This window comes from Balaenoptera borealis (genome assembly GCF_965194805.1).
Source record: "Balaenoptera borealis genome assembly, chromosome: 16".
NCBI lineage: Eukaryota > Metazoa > Chordata > Mammalia > Artiodactyla > Balaenopteridae > Balaenoptera > Balaenoptera borealis.
In genome coordinates this window covers 87997864-88019064 of record NC_138872.1, presented here as the reverse complement: position 1 = coordinate 88019064, position 21201 = coordinate 87997864, and the positions used below count along the sequence as shown (strand labels likewise).

General features: G+C 55.6%; 2 protein-coding genes across 11 annotated transcripts in view; one reads left to right on the top strand and one right to left on the bottom strand.

Moving 5' to 3' along the window:
* Positions 1-3679: 3679 nt before the first annotated feature.
* On the bottom strand, positions 3680-5688 carry PSMG3 (proteasome assembly chaperone 3). Of its 2 annotated transcripts, none has more exons than XM_082360056.1 (3): positions 5618-5688; positions 4736-4973; positions 3680-4175 (listed from the first exon to the last, which is right to left on the bottom strand). In XM_082360056.1, the coding sequence occupies exons 1-3, from the start codon at positions 5680-5682 to the stop codon at positions 4023-4025; spliced, it is 456 nt and encodes a 151-aa protein (XP_082216182.1). In that variant the 5' UTR covers positions 5683-5688; the 3' UTR covers positions 3680-4022. The 2 variants fall into 2 exon arrangements, with proteins under 2 accessions (XP_082216182.1, XP_082216183.1); XM_082360057.1 differs by lacking the exon at positions 5618-5688 and adding an exon at positions 5173-5611.
* A 44-nt stretch (positions 5689-5732) lies between these two features.
* LOC309613338 (uncharacterized protein) overlaps positions 5733-21201 on the top strand; it is a 67746-nt gene continuing 52277 nt past the window's right edge. For 4 of the 9 annotated variants that reach the window (XR_014235655.1, XR_014235658.1, XR_014235659.1 and 1 more), the window contains exons 1-3: positions 5739-6243; positions 9406-9480; positions 12106-12171. Coding sequence is in view for 1 of the 9 variants with exons in the window: in XM_082360049.1 (XP_082216175.1) it covers positions 6366-6509; positions 9406-9480; positions 12106-12171 (285 nt within the window). In the remaining 8 variants the exon portion in view is untranslated. The other 5 variants (XR_014235654.1, XR_014235657.1, XR_014235661.1 and 2 more) reach the window with 4 other exon arrangements.

The following is a 21201-nucleotide window of genomic DNA, read 5'->3' as shown; positions in this document are numbered from 1 at the left end:
GCAACGAGGGTTAAACAGGGTGATGCAGCATCCGCCGCGCACGGAGCTGGGATGTCCACCCCCCACCCCGTCCCGTTCACGCTGCTCCGTTCTCCTTTCTCTGGTCCCTTCGCCCCTTGATGCCCCACATCGGGGAGCGCCCTCCTGCCCGTTCGCTCCCCCACCTCCCCCGTGCTCCGGCGCCCCCCGTCTTCCCACAGTCCTTCTGGAATTTACGAGTCCCCACACAAGACCGGGGTTGCCCCCTGCTTCCGGCTGTGATTACGAAACCCCGACGACAGTGCCTCTGCCTGCTCTGAATTCGTTCTGATCCATCCGGCCACTCTCATCAGCTACCCGGCACCCGCCCCTGACGTCCGATTTCACTCCAAGGCGCTAAATGAAACAGCCGACGCCAGCTTATCCAGCTGGGCCCCGCGGTCACTGCCTTATTCCGTGGGTTATTTGTCATAATTGGTTCAGGTGGATCCAGGGCTCTGTCAAACCCCGGATAAGCTGCTCAGACTGGTAACCATGGGTGGCCGCCCTCCTGGCCTCTCTTGACCGCCAAGGGTACCCACTGGCCCTTGACTCTGAACTGTAGCCACAGGCCCATGTCCACTTAGGAAAAGGGAGCTAGAGGGAGGGGAACTTGGGGTTCTCTACTTGTAGCTCAGCAGGAAACCGTGTCGGATGAATCATACCACGTTGGTCCAAGGGCATGGCCTTGAAAAAGGGAAACTCATCCACCAGTCTGTGCCGCAGGGGCTGGCAAATCAGCTCCACGTTCGTTATTTACATTTGGCCATAAATTGCTGGAAGTTGTAATTACAGTTTGATCTCTGGGTAAGCACCATATTCAGCCTTTCCATCTAAAGGAATAACAATTTCCACAAAGCCGACAGCTCTGCCTGCGGAAACTGCGGCTTTATAGACCTCTTTATTGGAGAATGTATCTCTCCTCCTGAATTATAGCAGCTGGGAGCAGAGCAACGCGGAAAGCAAAGGGCCAAATGCCTTTTCACAGGAGTCACATGTCTTGATTTATAAGGCAGAGCAGAGCAGTGAGGCACTGGCTTCAGTGACGGAAGCCTTTGGTCTCAGCCTGTATTCTTTAATAGCTACCGGACAGCCTCGGGCAGCTGTGAATAAGTGCCACTCGGGAAGGCGCTGGGGACCCTGGTTTCAATTATACGTCAGTTGCCCCACCATGTTCCAGGCGGGCAACCGTGGGACTGTGCCAGTAACAGGGGCTCAGGTGTGTTTACATCCTGGGGCCACCACTGATCACCTGGGGGTCTGAGCGACTCGCCCTGTCCTGCTGAGCCTCCATTTTCCCCACTGCCTACCTGCCTCTTAAGGGCAGTCATAAGGACTCAGATGGTGTGTGCACTGCCAGGGCCTGGCTCGCAGGAGGCCCCCACACGGAGGCTGAATCAGAGCCAGGCAGAAGCACGGAGGCAAGTCTGCCTTCAGTGTTGACGAGGCGGACGGCCCACTCCTTAGAGAAAGGGGTCCAAAAATGAGTGTCAGTGAGGGCCCGGGTGACGGGGGACCAGCGTGGACTCCAGGCTCTCTGCCCACTTGCAACCCCAGCCCTGCGGCTCGGGGGCAGACACGCCTCAGTCTCCTCATCTGACATGTAGATGAGAGCAGTGGCCTCACGGGGTTGTCGTGAGGATTGAACGCGTTACCACGGCTGCATGAAGGGCTCACCCCAGACCCCACCAATAGGCAGCGTGAGCCCGTCCTGTCGTTGTGCACTTAGGGGCCAAATCAGAAAACCAGAGCTGCCAATCTGAACTTAGCCCCAAGGTGGAGCCCGACCCATGGTTCAGGTTCTCCGCTGGTCAAGCGAGAGAAGCACGTTTCCACGGACAAACACATCTGACTGTTAGATGAGGGGTGTACATAATTACAGGCTGATTCTGAGCAAGGAGGCTCCTGCCCGGTGGTGCTCCAGTGTCATCGGACGGTGCCCTGCCCTTGCCCCCAGCCCAGGCGCCGGTTCTCCAGGGGCTGCCTGCCCCCTGGACCTGCTGACGCCCCGCACATCTCCTTTACTCCACAGTGCCTGTGTCCCCAAACCTGCCATGACCTGTGTCACCTTTGGGGTCCTCACACGTGCATGGACAGGGCCTTCCCTTCTTCTCCAGTTGGTCAGCTGCTTTCTGGCCTTTAAAACTAGTGTCCTCCGGGCCCTCCCAGTGCAGACGCCAGGTGGGACCTTCTCAGGAGAAAGACTGCACTGAGAGCAAGCAGGGAGGGAGGGGCAAGGCTGTGGAGACGTCACACCGCAGTCCCCGAGCCAGATTTGGCCACCGAGGAGCCCCGTGTCTCCCGGGGTGGGTCTGCCTGTTTCCCCTGGTCGGGGGTCGGGTCCTGGGCCCCTCAGGCTCCCCGCACAGGAGCCTGCTCGAGCACCAGCACCCCCTCTGGGGAGTCTGGCGGATCCCGTGTGACTCCCTGGCCCTTCTGATGCTGAGGGCGCCTGGTCACCCCGTGAGCCTGGTGTGCACCTGTGGGTTTACCCGACTGTCCCCAGAGGGGACGCGAGCTCTGCAGGCTGACGGTTCTCCCCTGGGAGTCTGCTGAGGCAATGAGCCCTTGAAGACAGCTTTCCTCCGTCCCACCTTCAACAAACTCACGAAGTTCTTTTCAAGTTGGACCAGCAGTGCAGCCTCTCCCATCACCTGTCCTCAGCAGGGGTTTCTAAAATCAGACTCAGGATTCCAGAGGCTTTTGGTTCCAAGAAAACCAAATTAAAACATCCCTTTCTAATCTCATAAACACTCGGATCCACCCCCGGTGTTCCCCGGAAGGGCGTCCTGGCTGCCCACTCCGTTTCAGGATCCCAGCTGGTCTCTGCTTCCAGACCCCGGCTCTCACCTCAACTCTCCTGCTGCCCCTATTTTCTAACGAGACTAAGAGTCAAACGGCACAAAGATTTACTGGTCTGGTCTCTGGTACGATCAGTGACCCAGGTCACCACATCTGAAGGGATGAGGGACCCCAGGTGGGTCCCAGGCCTGGGCACCTACGGGCCGTCTTCCATGGCAGACACGCTGTCCTGAGGCCAAGCCTCGCCTCACGCTCCCACCTAACCTCGGGATACCTCCAAAGGGCAAACCCAGCCTGACTTGCAAGCCTTCAGTGGCTCCTCGCAGAGCTCAGGATCAAGTCCCAAGGGCTCGGCACACACAGAAGGCCCTGCCACCTGTCCCCAGCCCTCGGGCTTCACGTGCAGCCGGCCCCCAACACCCTACAGTCTGTGCTTCTCCCGCCTCCTGGCCTTTGCTAGACACACCCTCCTCCCGCGTCAGGATCCCCTCGCCACGGAGCCTTCCCTGGGCAGCGGGGCGCTGCCTGGTCTGCCCCACGCGGGCCCTCCCCGCTCACCCTGTGCCCGTGGGGTGATGCACGTCTGCCCCCAGCCTTCAAGGACGTGGCTCCGGAGGCTAGGGTACCAGCACACAGTGAGACCTCGAGCAGTGTCTGTGGAACGGAAGGCTCAGAGAAGTCACGGGAAGAGGGGCAGGATGAGGGCGCCAGCAAAGCCGGCTCCTGGGAGCCGTCCCACAGTGTGAACCTCAGGCCGAGTTTTCACCAAACAGGTTTTCTTCCCCACTATGGTTCACTACAGTGAACATACACTGTGTGCCTGAAGTTTGGCAGCGCTGTTAAGAAGGACAGTGAAGTATTTTGGGATGTGCATTTACTTTTAATAAAAAAAAAATTTCCCCCAACAATTCATCTGCACACTGAGGGCCATGACTCGTTCCGTCAATTCTCAACCATGTGCAACTGTGTGGACCCAGGGAGGACCGCTCACAACACCCCAGGACACATTCCACGCCCTCCCTCCACAGGTGAGGTCAGCCCCCAAACCAAAGTGGGCCCGAGACGTGCATGTTTCTTCCAGCTTCAAGGACCAAAGCCAGATAAAGCCCCTCCTTCTGACTGAGGGAGGGTCTTCAAATCCTTGACAGGGTGTCTGAGTCGCCGTGTGGCCCTGCTGGACGGCACGGGTGGTTACTCCGTGGTCACCACACCTGGCACGTCCGGATCTCCTCCTTCAAGGCCGTCACCCCCTCCAGGCTCTTGTCCTTCACGGCTAGGGCGAGAAGGACTGCTCTGTTGCCAGCTTCCTGAGACACAAACGCCACCAGATTCTTTGCGAAGACATGGATGAGAGGCTGGCGAAGGCAAGGAGAGACCACTTTAACTGCAAGAAACCTGTTTTCTTCTTAATGCCTTCACTGAGTACCCCTGAGGGACCCAGAAGGGCTTCCCGCAGCACCATTAAAGCACCACCCGGCAAGTCCAGCGCGACAGTGATTCAGATTCAACGAGACTCTCCAGACACTCCAGTCATAAACACACTGCTAAAGAGCGTCATTAGATTTGTCTCCTCGGTGTTTTCTGGCTCCTGTCTCTTCCAGCTATCTTTACTCTGGAAAGACCCATGTGGGTCTGCAGAGGTGGGAAACCCTGTCAAATGTCACAGGTGGTCTTCCCTGAGCGGAGTAGGCACTCATCACCATAACGTGCTATGACCGGGTCAAAATGAGGGGAGGCCTGCATTACAGAAACAACTCCTCCGGGAGCGGCAGCCACCAAGGGCAGGCGGATGCCCTCGAATGCACGGAGCCTCCGGAAAATGCTGTCTTGGGCTGGAGGCGGGTCTCGCCTGCCAGACGCTCCACATCCGTACAGACAAATTACAGGCACCGGGAGCCCTTCCCGACCACTTTACCTCGTCCTGCCCGAGAAGGACTTTCGTGGTCAGCACGGGCTTGCCGACGTCACTGGTCACATTGCTGGGTTCCAGGGAGACCAGGGTACCCATCTTCCCGAACTGGGTCACCACCACCAGGATGTGAGTGCTGAAGGCTGTACAGACCACCTGGGTGGGGACCCCACACACCACTGCAGTCTTCTCTTTCGATATCACCAATGGCTTACCTTCCATAGCTGGGACTGCTCGATGGCACCTTCAGTTTACGTTAAAAAGAGAGAGAAAAAAAAAAAAGAGTCAATCGATCAATGGCAGGTAGCCCTGAGGCTCCAAGAATAAGCATTATCGGGCATTAAAACAGAAACACAAGTGGGCCCATTCAAAAGCCTGTGCCTGTTCATCCATACAGGCTTCATTCGCCCGCAACTTTCTGGATCCCTTGACTAGACACATACGTATATACAGACAGGCGAGACGTCAAAATACACTTTCGCCTCTGGAGGCAGGTGAGGACTCCCCTTCCCCACGCGTCGGCCCCCGCCGTCCTGCATCACTGTGACCCCCACCGCATCCCAACGGCTCTCATTTGAGTCTTGGGGGCCTCAGTCATGCCATCGCGCGGGGGTGGGGGGGAAGTAAGCGCCGCAGGTGCAGAAACCCGGCGGAGCGGGTGGCGGCGCCCGCGTCGCCCCTCTAGGGCGCCCACTGAGGTTTCGTTTTCTGCGTTTGGGGAAACCATCGGTCCCACGGGAGAAGCAGCACCCCCAGCAAGGCGGAGGGCGGAGGGCAGAGGGCGGCTGGAGCCGCCCGGGGCCCGTGGGGACGCCCACGCTCTCCGCCCCCGTCCGGCCCTGCCGGATCCCCAGCAGCCCCGCCGCCCACCATGCTGCCCGCGCTCACCGCGCCGCGCCCGGAAGTGACGCGCGTGGGCAATGGAGGCCCGCCCCCGGACAAACCCCGCCCATCGAGCGGCAGGCCTGCGCGCTCGCTCCGCCGCCCCCCCGGAAGTGCAGCCCGCAGGGCTTCCGGTCCCGCCGGCGGCTTCCGGGCCCTGGGCTGCGGGGTTCCGTGCTGCGGGGCAGGGACGGTCCCGGCGCCGTGTTTGCGGGAAGGAGCTGCACCCCCCCCCGCCCCCCCCAACCTGCCGGCCTGTGGCTTCTCCAGAAGGGGGTCCTCGGACCTTCCTGCCGGGGACCCTGCAGCTCTTTGGTTGGGGAACCTCAGGAGTGGGGTCTCGGGCCCCTTGGCCGTGGGCTCCAGGACCCTCACAGAAGCACAGGGAGCTGAGAGAGAAAAGCAGGGCGGGAGGGCAGTTAAAGCGCTGAAAACACTCCACTCAGGACCGTTGACATAGGGCACAGGAGACCTCAGTGTGGGACCCACCGGGCTCATCCCCAAATACCGTGTGGACTGAAAAAACAATGCACGACCTAAAAGTTGAGAGTTATGTTTTATTCGGTGGACAAAACTGAGGACTTAAGACCGGGACACAGCATCTCACATAACTCAGGGACTGATCTGAAGAGGTAAGGGAGGATCCAGGATACATAGGGGCTTTTACAACAAACACCGGGTAGTCGGAACGTCGCAAGACACTGTTCATTAAAGAAAACCAGACACCTCGAGTTAAGGAATTTAGTGCTTTTCTATGTATGGGGAGATGCCAGAGTCTGGGCTCACTGAAATCATTCCTTTGACGTGCACCTCAGCTCTCTGGGGCCAGTATCCTTCGCTTTCCATACTGAGGAGTCCCCTCAGGGTGCAGCGTCCACGGGCTGTGACGGGATGGCTTGTAGGTTGCAACATCCTTTGTTTACTGTTATGGCAGGTGACGTTTTTCACTTAAAACCGCAGGGGCCAGTGGGAATTTACAGCCAAGGAGCAGCATTAGGTCAGTGGGTGGGAAATTACTAAGAGGAAACATCAGGGGTTGGGGGTTTCTAGCCAAGGAAACCTAGCAGGATTCTTGCTGAAGGCAGGCCGGGGCGGTATCAGACCACCTGGGGGTCGGTGGGGGATGAGGAACTGATCCGACCTGGGGGGGAGGGTATCAGATATGGAGGATGGGGGGGCAGTTCTTGCTAAAATTGGAAAATGCAGAAGTCCAAAAAGTGGAGGCCTGGTTGAAAAGAAGTGCAGGGAGTAGAGTTTGGTGTAGGAGAGAATCTTTGTCAGCGTCCCCTGCCTGGCGGTAACAAAGGCGTTTTAACCGCTCTAGGCAGTGCCAGGGGCCTCTGCCCTCAGAAGCCCATCTGGGATATCCTCCCATGTCCAGGGGCATAATAAGAATAGCTAACATTTATTTGGCACTTAGTACGTGCCAGGCGTTCTAAGTGCTTTTTTTTTTTAATTTATTTATTTTATTTATTTATATTTGGGGCTGCGTTGGGTCTTCCTTGCTGCGCACGGGCTTTCTCTAGTTGCGGCGAGCGGGGGCTACTCTTCGTTGCGGTGCGTGGGCTTCTCATTGCGGTGGCTTCTCTTGTTGCGGAGCACGGGCTCTAAACATGTGGACTTCAGTAGTTGCAGCACGCGGGCTCAGTAGTTGTGGCGCACGGGCTTAGTTGCTCCGCGGCATGTGGGATCTTCCCGGACCAGGGCTCGAACCCGTGTCCCCTGCACTGGCAGGCGGATTCTTAACCACTTCGCCACCAGGGAAGCCGCTAAGTGCTTTCTCTATGGTAACTCATTTAATCTTAACATCCCCATTAAGTAGAGTTGTTATTATCCCGGTTTTATAGACAAGATGTTCAGGTTCAAAGAACTTGCCCAAGGTCACAAAGCTGATAAGGGCTGGATCTGGGCTTCGGACCTTTACCCTTAATTACTGGTCCCGCACGCAGCTCGCATGTCCGGGTAAAGGGGAAGACGGGCAGTGCTGCCCTGGAGCGGGATGATTTCTGGTTCCTCCCAGGGATTCTGAGAGCGCCCCCAGCCCCCCGCATATCTTCCCTCTCTCCACGCTGGAAGTGGTATTGGCAGGGTGGGGAGCCTTGTCTGATGCTGCAGTAATTTGAGCCTCGAGGCTCTTCCTGAGGGGATGAACACCCTTCAAAACCGCACACTCAGAAGGCTTTCTCTCCGGCTCCCTGACAGGCCCGTCAGGGCACATGCTACCCCACCCCCAGCCTGGTCTGTCCACATCACTTAGCCCCTTAGGAAGCTTTGGGACCCCTCATGTCCTTACCGCCTTTTCTCATGATGTAATGGCTCCTTGTACAATCCAAGTTAAGTCAAATGAAGCATGCTCATTCCACAATGATTTCTGGCCTAAAAGAAAAAGGCATGTCTACAAGACATTATCAAAATAGACATAAAAATCAAGAGGAAACTTGTTTTTGAGCTTTCTTGCAGCCAGTTCACAGTGGGAAAGGTTATGAGTTTTGTGGTTCCAATACTCAAAAAGGAAGAAACATATCAATTTCTCAGGAGAGTCTAATTTTTTGTTGGTTCTAAATTTAAACACACATCCACCCCACACACACCCCAAAAGCCAATTGCCAATGTATTGCCATGTGAAACCTCTAAAAGGTTCATTTACTTTTATTCACCAATTCATGTATTCTCTCTCTGTAGGCAGATTGGTACAAGACATCTGACCCTCCCCACACCAAAAACAAAAACAAAAACAAAAACAACCCTAAGTCTGAAATAAGCTTATCACTTTTATAAAAGAGATGTTGGAAGAACAAAGTGGGTGATGTTTTGATGACACTGGCGGCTTTTTGGTCTAGATCTTCGATAAAGACTAAGTTTGGAGGAAGCGAGGTGCAAAGGCTGTCCTCGGGTGAGGTGGAGGCAGTCCAGGGAGGAGGCTTCTTGGCGGCCTGAGTGGATGTGTGGGCAGGACTTACACACTTACAGTAGCGGGGAAGGTGCTCACTGCCTGCCGCTGACGTTCTCCAGTGCAAGATGGAAATCGAACTGGAAAGAAAGATCCCTTAAGTGAATTCACTTAAAATGGGAATCAAATAGTAATGATGTCAATGGTGGGGCAGAAGATATTGAGAATTTATCGTGAGAAAGAAAAAAAGGGGATATCTTGAATTTGTCTTGTATTCAAGGAAACTTAGGTTCTGAATGCAATTATATTAATTTGTAGAACCAACAAAGAATTAATCAAGGGTTGATTTGGCAGGCTCATAATTTTCCCGACAAATTGTGTGATAGCTCTCCACGTTCTCCTTCACATCATGTGTGATTTTCTCAGCTCCGTTACAAAGAGGGTCAGTTGCGCTAACATATACAAGGGCACCCTCCATTTCCCCAAGAGCCTCTCTTTCATATTCGAATCCCTTCTTGTGGGAGCACCAGCCTGTCATTACCTTGTCAGATTCGTGGTCCTCAGTTGCACGGCCAGACCCTCCCACTCTGGCCAATTGCTTTGGGCTAGATCTGAACATCCCTCAGTATTATTACACTTATGGGCTTTCTGAAATCTTGCATCTTTCATAAGATTTACAATTTGACTTGATTTGCACTGTACTTCCACAGCCTCACAACATGATTCCCAGGCCTTTCAGTGTTGGGTGCGTGTGTGTGTGTGTGTGTGTGTGTGTGTATGTGTGAGAGAGAAAGAGATTCTGGAGCTATGCAGGGAGGAATGTTTGAGTGGAGCCCAATTATGTAAATGGTCAATTCATTCGTGAAACTCTTTGTGCTATGAGAATATCTATTTTCCTCTGCAGCCTCCTGACCGCAGGTACCCAGGTAGCCAAAACTTGGACCAAAAGGACCTCCTGGGTATCACAGTCTTGGAATGGGTAAGGCTTTGCCAGGGTTTGCCTGAGTCTCGTAGAGGCAACGTCCCTCTTAAGTTTTTGTGAGACATGGTAATAGGTGGAACCACTTTATTTTTTAAATTTAAAATAAGTTTTTAGCCGCGCCTTGAGGCTTGCGGGATCTTAGTTCGCGAACCAGGGACTGAACCCAGGGCCACGGCAGTGAAAGCTACAAGTCCTAACCACTGGACTGCCAGGGAAGTCCCAGAACCACTTTATTTATATAAATGATAATCACTGTCACTTCTCTTGGCCGGTATTTTAAGAGACTCTGGGTAGCAGTTGTCGGAGATTACATTTGTGACGCAGGCCTGAGACACAGCCCATCAGATATTTTATGACATTTAGATTATAGATATTTTGAAGTGAGTGAGGGAAGCTGTATCGATAGGATTTTTTCAAGTGTAGGTGACAGACACAGATGTGAAACCATCTTCTTCCCCAAAAGGAGAACAGACGGGCTTTTCTCTGGGCTGAAAAGACCCAGAGAGTCGCATGATGTCTTTCTCCGCCTCTTAGCTCTGCGGGCGTGTGGGCCCTACTCTCAGACGGGCTGTCGCCTGTGCTGTGGCAGAATCAACAGCCTGCACACCTCAGGAGCTTTCCTTTCCCCGTATTCCCAGTGAAAGTCCCAGGATTGAATCTCCTTAGACCAACCTGGGTCACGTGCCTGTCCTTGAACCAATCACTGTTTAAACAAAAAGTTAATGTTGGGAATTCCCTGGCCGTCCAGTGGCTAGGACTCGACGCTTTCACTGCTGTGGGTTCAATCGCTGGTCGGAGAACTAAGATCCTGCAAGCCATGCAATACGGCCAAAAAAAAAAAAAAAAGTTAATGTAAAAGCAACTTCCCATGCATCTGGGAGTTTAAAAAATAATTCTAACTAATGTATGTCAAAGAAGAAATCGTAAGTGGAAAGTACAAAATATTTAGACCTCCCCACTGGAAACCACTCATCTACTTTCTGTTCCTACGGCTTTGCCTGTCCTGGGCATTTCCTATAAACGGGCTCACCTTCTGTGGCCTTTCATGTCGGCTTCTCTCCCTCAGCCTTCGAGGTTCATCTATGTTGTAGCCTGTGTCAGTGCTTCGTTCCTTTTGGAGAAACCCATTCTTGCTTGTTCAGTAATGGGGAGGATTAAATGACATCCCATTTGCAAGAGGGCCTCGTTTAGGGCCTGGCACATACAGGGCGCTTGATAGAGTCTCCTTCCGTTCATGGGTCATTGGAATCCACTGGCAGTGCCCCACGCACAGGCCCTCGTGTGATCGGTGGCTCCAGTCTCTCCACGCCCAGGCTTCTGCAAGTAGCAGAAAGAGCAGGAGGGGCGATGTAGACCGACCTGCCCGGTCCCCTAACCGTCAGGGCTGTGAGATCCTTGATGCCACCATCCCGTCTCTGGAGAAAGGCCGTGATGATACCGAAGCTGGGTCTTTCTGTAACAGGACGTCAGTTCCTAAGCCGGCACAAGAGCTGCAGAGGCAGCGAGGCCCAGCACGGCGACCGGGGTCAGCCTCAGGGCCGTCTGCAGATCTCCCTCGGCTCGGCAGCCCTGCAGCCAAGGACAGAGAGTCTTGGTGCTTGTGGACCCTGGTTGTTACCCCCAGCCTCGCCACTGGCCTTTCGCTGCCCCCAGCGGGTGCGAGCTGGTCTCGTGGCACGGCTGCATGCCCGGCTGTCGCCTGGGTGGCACAGCGCGTGCGCTCAGCGGCCGCACAGAGCCTTGAGTAAGCAGCAGCACGGGAATAAGGCGGTTCTAACCCGGGGCTCCGGGACTCAGAAGCGACCTTTTACTGCACCTGCTTATCTAGAAAAAGGTAGTGAGCGATTAATTTCTTATAAACCAGGGTTATCCAAGTTGAGGGACGGGATAGGATATAAAGATTAAAGGCAACCCTTTGAAAATCACACTTTATTTTATATTTTATTACAGAAACAAAACCCTGAGACTACGTGAAATTCGAATTTTTCCCGAGGGAAATGAATGAATACCATTAAAACCGAGCCCAGTTTATAAGGGTCCAGGGAGCGGTTCACCCGGAAAGGGCATAAATCCTCTTCCCAGGGAGCATTTAAAGATCATTTCCGAGATGCCTGCCGCCCAGGGTCAGAAGTGAAAGCATCACTTTCCCGTGGAGGCCGGTGGTGCCCTCTGAGGCAGGCGCCCGCTGTGTGGCCTAGGGGTGCCCTGAGCTTTGGAGTTTTATGTCAGCAGGAGTATTTTTATTTAACGTCACATGGTCAACACAAAGAAAATCCTCTATTTTTGGACCTAGTTCCAGCAGGGCACAGAATTGAGAGTTTAGCTTGTCACTTTGTTTTCTGCCGAACTTAGTCAAGCTCAAATATTACAATCTTTTTGTTCCTGGAGTGAGGCTTTCTGCCCTCGTTAGAAATATTGAAAACTGCCTTGTACCCACATCTTGCACTATTTGTTTAGTTCTTTAATAAATGAAACCTTAATCCATGTACAATTTCTGAAAGCCTTTCTTTCAATATTTTAAGAAGTTATTTCCCCTGATAAGAAGCCGTCTTGTTGCCCCCTGTCAAGCCAAACGACAAAGCCTGCCAGGCTGGTTATTGTTCGTACTCTTTTCTTTTACAGGGAGAGGACGGAAAGCCAGCATGCGGCTTTGATAAACGTTTGCCCAATTGGATCGCATTCAAGTTGGTGTGTAAAGCAGTGGGTCCAGAGTGGGGGGTGGGGCTAGGGAGGGGGCAGGATGAAGTGGAAAGAAACCCAAGCCCTGCCCCCAGGCCCTGGCACTAACTTGCTGATGACCTTAGACAATTCCCTTCCCTGCCCCGGGCCTCTGTTTCCTCATCTGTAAAATGGGCAGATTGGCCGGGTGGCCTCCGGGTGCCTCTGATCCATTCCTCTGTGCTCCTGCCCTCTGATGGGGACAGGGCCCTGGGGGATGGACTGGAGTTGGTTTTGTCTGAGCGGGGAGGGAGCGGAGTGGGCTGGGAGGTCGGGGCGGGCCCGCCTTCCTGAAGGCCCATTCTGTGTCTGTGGGCTGCGCCCAGGGCCTGTACCACATGCAGGTTCTGAGAAGGCAGATTGGGCACAGCACATGGACTTTCTGACCAACAGAACTTTCCAGGAACGCCAGGGCCTTCCGTGGGAGGTGGTGATTGCCCTCCTTGTGGAGGTGCTGGGACCAGGTGGTCATTGGGGCTAAGGGCGGTACCAGGAGGTCTGCACTGGGGAGACTGGACTCAAAGTGTGTTTTTGTTTTTTTTTTAAATTTATTTATGTATTTATTTATTTTTGGCTGTGTTGGGTCTTCATTGCTGCACGTGGGCTTTCTCTGGTTGCAGCGAGCCAGGGCTACTCTTCGTTGTGGTGCGCGGGCTTCTCATTGCAGTGACTTGTCTTTGTTGCGGAACACGGGCTCGAGGCACATGGGCTTCAGTAGTTGTAGCATGCAGGCTCAGTAGTTGTGGCTCGCTCGCGAGCTCTAGAGCGCAGGCTCAGTAGTTGTGGCTCATGGGCTTAGTTGCTCCATGGCATGTGGGATCTTCCCGGACCAGGGCTCGAACCCGTGTCCCCTGCATTGGTAGGCGGATTCTTAACCACTGTGCCACCAGGGAAGCCCTGGACTCAAAGTGTTTTGAAGGCCTTTCCAAATCCCAACGTCTGTGGTTCTGTGCGTCAGGGTGGACTGATGACCACAAGGAGATGTGGCTAAATCCCACTAGAGTGTCCCCAGCAAAACACACAGCTAAACTCAACGGGGTCCGGCCACGCCAAGTGCTGGCAGGAACGGGGAGCAACTGGAGCGCCGCTGCCTTGCTGCTGGGAGCGCCGATCAGGGCAGGCACCGTGAAGAGCAGTTTAGCTGCTTCTCGTAAAGGGAAACAGACTCCTACCATATGACTCAGCAATCCCATTCCTGGGTATTTACCCAGGAGAGATGAAAATTATGTCCACACCAACGATTATGTTCACAGTGGCTTTCTTCATAGTGACCAAAAACGGAACACAACCCAAATGTTTCCAGCAGGTGAACGGTTAACAAACTGGGGTCCATCCACGTGATGGATCATTACTCTGGGCACGTGACAGTGTGGATGGACCCCAAAACAGGACACGGAGGGCAGGAAGCCAGGCACAGAAGGCAGCGTGCTCTGTGGGTCCGTCCGTGTGATGTTCTGGAAAAGGCAAGATTATGGATCAGTGGCTGCAGGGTGGGGGTGAGGGGCAGGTTTGAATGCAAATGGGGGGCCCAGGGGATGAGGGATCTGCTGTATCTTGGCTGTGATGGTGTTTGCAGGACTGTGTATTTGTCTACACTCTTGGAACTGTGTGTCATGAGTGAATCCTAAGCTGCGTAAATTGAAGAAGGGCAAGTAAACGATTCAAGCAAAGAGCAGACAAACGATAGGAAATTCTCACCGCAGCCCAAAGCAGGCGCTGCGTTTGAATGAAGGCCCGTCATACCCGTTAGGATGGCTAATGTGCACACACACATGCAGAGGAAGCAAGTGTTGGCTGGGATGTGGAGGAATTGGAGCCCTTGGGCACTGTTCACGGGGTGTAAAATGGTGCAGCCGTGGTGTGAAAACCATGTGGCACTTCCTCAAAACACTGAGCATAGAATTATGATGTGATCCAGCAATTCCACTTCTGGGTTTGCCCAAAAGAATTGAAAGCTGGGTCTTGAAGCGATATGTCAACATGCACACCCACGTTCACGGCAGCATTGTTCACTGTAGCCAGAAAGTGGAAGCAACCCAAGCGTCCGTGCACAGACAGACGGACAAACACGGTGTGGTCTGTCCCTGCAGTGGGAAATCATTCAGCCTTAAAAAGGAAGGAAATCTTGACACCTGCTACAACGTGGATGAGCCTTTTTTTTTTTTTTAACTTTTTTTTTTTAGTGGTTTGAGAGACGGCAATTTTTTAAAATTAATTAATTAATTAATTTTTGGCTGTGTTGGGTCTTCGTTGCTGCACGCGGGCTTTCGCTAGTTGCTGAGAGCGGGGGCTACTCTTCGTTGCAGTGCGCGGGCTTCTCATTGCAGTGGCTTCTCTTGTTGCGGAACACGGGCTCTAGGCGCGCGGGCTTCAGTGGTTGTGGCACGTGGGCTCTAGAGCGCAGGCTCAGTAGCTGTGGCGCATGGGCTTAGTTGCTCCGCGGCATGTGGGATCTTCCCGGACCAGGGCTCGAACCCGTGTCCCCTGCATTGGCAGGCGGATTCTTAACCACTGCGCCACCAGGGAAGTCCTGGATGAGCCTTTAGAATATTGTGCTCAGTGACCTAAGCCTGTGTAGGTGCTGAGGGTTCCAAGGGCCCTGTCCTGTAGCCCACGGTGGGGAGGGGGGCAGACACGGAGCCAGGACTTACAGGTGTGGTGAGCCCCAGGGGGAGCAGTGTGGGGCTGGGGCCCAGGTTCCAGGGCCCTTCGCAGCTGGGTGCTGCCAAGCCGTCCTCAGGAGGCTGCAGCTCAGCCGGGTCCCAGGTGATGTCTGGGGCGTGGGCAGCTGAGTGATGGAACAGGTGGCAAGCGTCTGGCGCTCGGAGGTTTTGGATTCACTTTTTTACACCTAAGTCCCGGTAGATGGAGTCTTATTTCTTTTCTTCTTTCCTGAAATTTACTGATGTTGTTGTTGTCATTGTCGTTAGAATAGCTAACGTGTTCATACCCTACACTATCCCAGTACACAAAGGGGTCCAGGGTGGAGTCAGCCTCTGTGTACAGCAGGTGTGGCCAGTGTCCTGCCCAGGTACTGTCACCTCAGCTCCTCCGTGCGCACAGGTCTGCTTTCCACTGCCTGGGCCTGCACTGCATTGCTGGGGGCTTTCTCTGAAAGTGCTGAAGTCACCCGTCCATCCATCCATCCATCCTTTCTTCCATCCATACATCCTTCTCTCCATGTATCCATCCATCTATCCATTCATCCATCCATCCATCTATCCATCCATCTATCCATCCATTCTTCCATCCATCCAGGGGTGAAATGTGTGCTTGGTCACTCAGTCAATGAACATGTTCTGTTAGGAGCTGGCCTGAGGGGACCCCCAGATGCCCACCAGCTCACTGCAGAGAAGAGACCGATGCTGAGCAAACAGCTGAAGGTCAAGGCAGAGTCAGGGAGAAACAGGAATAACTCCACCCAACAGACGGAACAGGCAAGAATTTCAAAGGAGGTTGAAAGCAAGGTGGAAATACTCCCCTAGGAAAACAACTTTGAAACATAAGATGGACCTATAAGCAAAGAGGTTCTAGAAACACAGGATCTACTGCCTGGTGAAAAGGTCAGTCCTGACACTTTGTCACAGACGTGACATGTTGGGGTGGTGGGGGTGAAGAATTAGTTGGGACTTTTATCAGTTTCCATGGTCACACATTTCTGTACTATTTGAATTTGTAGCATATTTCAGAAAAGAAATAAAAAGGGGAAAGAAGGAAATGTACTCCTGGCCGTTGTAGCAGGGGATTTTGCACTGTGTAGATGCACCCAGAGCGCCCAGGCGAACCCAGGCTGGGATCTGAGTTGGGTCTGGCAGGAATGAGCTGCAGGGCGGCCCCCAGCCCCAGGGAGAGCTGGGTGGGGAGTGCCTGCGTTACCAGAGAACACCTCTGGGGGGCAGCAGAGGCCACAGAACGCTCTCAGCGTGCGGAGCAGGGACAGGGCTGAACCCAGTGTGGGCGGAGGAACGGAGGAGCCCTGTCCTCCCCTGCGCCGGGAAGGGGGCGTCCTCCTTCCCTCGAGCCTTCCCACCCCCGTCCACACTAGGGCAGGGCTGGCCCCCCGCCTCTTCCCCAGAGGCCAGGAGCCAATTCTATTCTCCGTCTCTCTCCTTCTCTGTCTCTCTCTCCCCTGCCCACCCCTCTGTCTCTGTCTCTCTCCCCACCCCCACTCCCACCTGCTTCTCTGGGTGTCTCCCTCTCCCCATCCAAAGAGTCATCTAATGACAAACCTCTTTGTCCTTCAAAGGTGTCGACATCTGTCATTTATGTCACAGGCACTTGCAGAGCTTGTCCTGAGGGCCAGACCCTGAGCTATGCACTGCAGGGCTAGCAGGAAGTCCAAGTCCAACCCCAACCCCTGGGGAGACCGTAGGACACTCACAGTTACCAGGCTTATAAATCAGACCACAGCATGAGCGTTAGAGATCGGGACTAGGAAATATAAGCTGGACTAGACTGTCAAGGCCATAATGAAACACAAAGTGGGTGCATGCTGGCCACTGGGTCCTCCACAGTCGCTGTGATTGGGCCTCAGGTTTAGCTTTGAGCTTCCTGGTAGCCACAGAGAAAAGGGAAACAAGATCAGGCACCCAGGTACCTACCTCCCTGCTCATGGTCAGAAGCACTAGGCTGTCCAGACTCCACAGGGAGGACTGTCCTCTCCCAGGCTTTCTGGAGGGGCCACTGAGGTGTCAGGGCGACACCTGGGCACTCTCACTGCCCCTTGCTGGGATGTAGCCCCAAAGCATCTCTCGGACGGGAGGGTTGGGGGGATGGAAAGCAAGGACCCAGCCTCCCCCGGGGCTAAACCTTGAGGAATCGAGGGCCTTGACATTCTCTGAATAAATAGCAGGGCTCTAGGCCAGGTTAGGTTTATATTTTTATAACTTAAAAAAATTGAGGCACGAAGTACATGCAGTAGATGCACTTGGTGTGCCGTCCTGAGTTTTGACAAACGCATGTGATCGTATAAGCGTGACCGCGGTGCCCCATCTGCCCAGTTCCCTCCTGTCCCCCAGCCCCCGTGACCCCGGTCTCTTCTCTGTCCCCGTAGTTTTGCCTTTTCCAAAACGTCGTCTGAACAGAACCCCATGGAATGTGCTGGCAGGGCTGTTGAGGGGGTGAGCAATGCAGGCATGCGTGTGTAAGTGTTTGCATGTGTGTGTACCTGTGCGCGTGTGTGTCTCCGGTCCCTCCTCATGCGCCGGTGGCCCCATCCGCCCACCACCCTCTCTGGCTGACTTGCCACCTCCACTAGGGATGAGCTCCCTTGGGAATGAACCGCCATCGCTCGTCAGCTGACAGTCCTCCCCCCTTGTTTTCAAGTGGTTCCTAACCGCCAGCCCCCCACGAAGGGCATGGCCCCCACGCCACTCCCTGGGCACTGCTGGGCACTTTTGTAAAGACACACGAGTGACATCGGAAAGTGAGGCTGCGGCGTGGGGACCCCATGGGCACCGCCCCTGGACGGGCCCTTGTTCTGCTGCACCTCGTGTCCGTCCTCCCCGCTGGACGCTGGGGGCGAGCAGGGCCGTGCGGGTACCTCTGTCCTGGCTCTTGGCATGCGGCTGTCCTGGCGAACCTCCAGCGTGAGAGAAGTCAGACCTTCGGGGGTGGGCGGCACACAGTGGGGGCTTTTTAATTCATCCGGGTTGCGGTTCTGCTGAGCCCTCCCGGGGGGGGCCAGTCAGCTGCCACCAGCGATTCCCCGATGTCCCGGCCGCCCGCTCTGGGGGGCAAGCTCTCGGCGTTCCCGCTCAGCTCACCTTCCCCGCTCCCACCTCCACGGCTGGCCAGGAGCCCTGAGCCCCGCTGCCGCTGCTGGAGGAGCCAAGACCCGAGCCTTTCCCTCCCCACAACGAGCGTCAAGCTGGCTGTGTCACGGTCCTGGGAGGACAGCAGGCTTTGCAGAGCGTGGCTGGGACACTGGCGAGGAAGCTGGCAGTGGCCTGCCGCTTACTGTTACGGCTTTCGACACACTGGGCCTCGCGTTGCCTTGGGCCCTTAGAGGGGCTTCTCCATCCGCCGCGTGTCCGGGGAGGCTCCAGCGCCCCTGCACAGGGCGGGGGGCAGGGGAACTCACTCTGGGACGAGGCCCTGCAGAGCAGGCCCCTCCTGGGGGGCCCGGGTCTGGATGCGGGTGTGTGGGCGGTGGCACTGCAGGGCGAGGAGGGCGGTGGGCCTGCCGCCCGCTCCTGCCCACCCCCCTGCACATCAGACTTGGCTCCATCACCAGGAGGCTGTCCGGCAACAGCCTCCTGCACCTTCTCTCCTGTACCGGAAGGGCGTCCCCGCTCCCGGCCTGTCCTCTACCCGGTTCTCTCCCGCCGCCGCATGTCTGGTTTCCCTCCGCAGCCCCCAGGGCCGTGGCCCCCGAGAGCCTACACTCTGGGAGCAGAGTGGCCTGAAACCAGAGACATGAACACCGGGGGATTTGGCTTAAACTCATTAAACCCCGTGAACCCGCCTGCCGAATGATCCCAGCCTGCGCCTGCCTGGTCTTTTAATCTCGTCCGGGCCTCGGGATAATTTGTTTAGCTGTGCCGATCAGTTGAAGGTTGATTCAATTGGACTGGGGTTATTTATTTGTGCCCGGATTTGCTAAGTGTCATTGGAGGTACATGAGGTCTTCATTACGGTGGCGAGATGGCTTCATTAGGGTGACGGCCACTCCTGCCCTCCGCACCACCCCCCCGCCCTTCTCCGAGCACCCAGGCCCCCTCCCGCCTAGCGAGGGCGTGGCAGCCCTGGGGGGCTGGTTCCCTGGTGCAGCCTGGCTTGGGGGGTGAGCACGCGTTGAGGGTCCGGAGACCCAGGTTCTGATCCATGCTCTACGTTGACCACCTGTGTGGTTCTGCTCAGGAAAGGGTCACTCCTAAATGAGTCTGGGTGGCCTGCTCTCCTGCAGTCGTCCCCCCGGAAGGACCCTAAAGGCATCCACCTCCCCAAGCCTCAGTTTTCCCATCCACAGACTGGGAACACCCATCTTCCCTCTTGCCGCCTCCGGGGTGGGCTGCGTAGTCTGCGAGCCCCTGTGACTTGTGCACGCGGGCGCCAAGGTCACAGGGAGGGCAGGTGGGGTCCGCGGGCCGGCGGAGCGCACTGCCCAGAGCTAGGCTCTCTCTCCACGCAGCTGGGAGTGATGGGTGGTGCTGCGGGGCCGCCCTGGATGAGCAGACCTGGCAGTTTGCCGCTCTCCTGCCCCGGGGTCAGACGCCCGGCTGGTTCCTCTTCCCAGTCCTGTGTCCTCCTAGCCCGTCCTGGGCATCGACTCTGGGGCTTGAGCCTGGGGCCGGGCGGGCAGGTGGGAGGCCCCATCCCTGTGACAGGGCTGCCCTCCGGGTCCCCCCCTCCCAGCCAGCAGGCTCTCTGGCACAGAGCAGGCACCGAGGATAAGAGAGTTCTGGGTGGAGCTGGAGGGCCCAGGCCACAGGCTAGAGCGACCGAGGTCAGCGGAGGTGAGCAAGGGGTGGGGGTGCCCGCCAAGGAGTACCCGCCGCACCCCGAGATTGCCAAGAGGGCTGGAGTGCTGGCCGTCCTTCCCCATCGCTGACCTAGGAGCCCAGAGCAGGGCAGGGTGGGCAAAGGTCCTGCCCACGCTCCCCACCCAGGGGCACCCCAGAACCAGCGGGCTTGTCCTTCCATCCCTTCCAGGAGAGGAACCAGAGCCATAGACAAGCGTCCCCCTGGGTGGTATTTCCTAAGCGAATACCCTGTGTTCTAAGAGCTCAGTGTGTCTCAGCAGCTTAGACTGATCCCTTACCTGAACCTGGAGGAATCTGAGGCCCAGAGAGGGGAAGGAGTGCCCCCAAGGTCACACAGTGCACCGGGGGCAGAGCAGGGACCACCGCTGGGGGCCGCACGAGGAAGACACTGGTACTGACCCAGGAGCCAAGCCCTCCATCTGCAGACATCAGTTTGTTAAGGCTCAGAGGGGTTAGGGGACCTCTCTAGAGGGGTTGTCCGGGGCTGCACAGCTGCCCCACTGCAGAACTGACTGTCTGCTTCTGCACCCATCCCTGTACCTCCCTGTGCAAAGCAGGCATCAGGGCTGTTCTGGGAGAGACTTGGGGATCCCCCTGGAAGCCAACCCTGAGAGGAGGGTCTGAGAAGGAGTGCTGTCATTGGGGGGTGCTCTCAGGGCAGGGGGGAGTGAGTCAGGGAAGCGTACACGTCACCCTGTGGACGGCTGCGGCTCCCCCTGCTCAGGGCCCTGGGCGACACTGTGGAGCATCCCTCAAAGCCCCCCCCCCCACCCAGGTACTGGAGGTATTTCTACACCAACTCCATCAGGCGCTGGTGAATGTCTGTGTCCTGGACCATCTCCTCCTGTGATGTCTCATGGTCCTCATGTCACCAGAAGGAGACACCAGATGGAAAAACTGAGGCTCAGAGAGTCTTGACTGGGTCAGAGCCCAAGCAGCCACACGAAGAAGCCTTCCCTCCTTTTCTCCAGCTGGGTCCCACCCCTCTTTAGGCTCCTGTGCTGCCCTTACATGTCCCACCGGGCCGTGAGCCCCCCAGGGAAGGGTTTGTTTCTAACTCACCTGAATGCCCCCAGCCGCCCGCATGCTCTGGGCCCCAGGAAAGGGTCAGTCATGTCCTGGGTCGGTATCTGGATGGTCTGCCTTACTGTGTGTTCCAGTTACCCGTGCTGTACGACAAACCATACAACAATGATTTTACTATAGCTCATGACTTTGTGGGTCAGGAATCCGGGCTGGGCTCAGGTGGGCGGGTCTGCTCCACGTGGCGTTGATGAGAGGCCACCTGGGGTGATGTTTGTCCTTCTGAGACTGGCTTATTTCACTGAGCCTCATGTCTTCCAGGTTCATCCATGCTGTAGCAGGTATCAGAATTTCCTTCCTTTTTAAGGCTGAATCATATCCCATTGTGTGGATGGACCACATTTTATTATCCATTCATCCACTGATGGTCACTTGGGGTTGTTTCGCTTTTTGGCTACAGTGAATAATGGTGCTGTGACTGTGGGTGTACACA

Coding starts and splice junctions, on each gene's coding strand:
- PSMG3 (XM_082360056.1), bottom strand. CDS start 5,682: ATGGGCGGGGTTTGTCCGGGGGCGGGCCTCCATTGCCCACGCGCGTCA. Junction 4,974..5,617: donor TCACTTCCGGGCGCGGCGCG/GTGAGCGCGGGC, acceptor CGTAAACTGAAG/GTGCCATCGAGCAGTCCCAG. Junction 4,176..4,735: donor TCCTTCTCGGGCAGGACGAG/GTAAAGTGGTCG, acceptor TGCCTTCGCCAG/CCTCTCATCCATGTCTTCGC.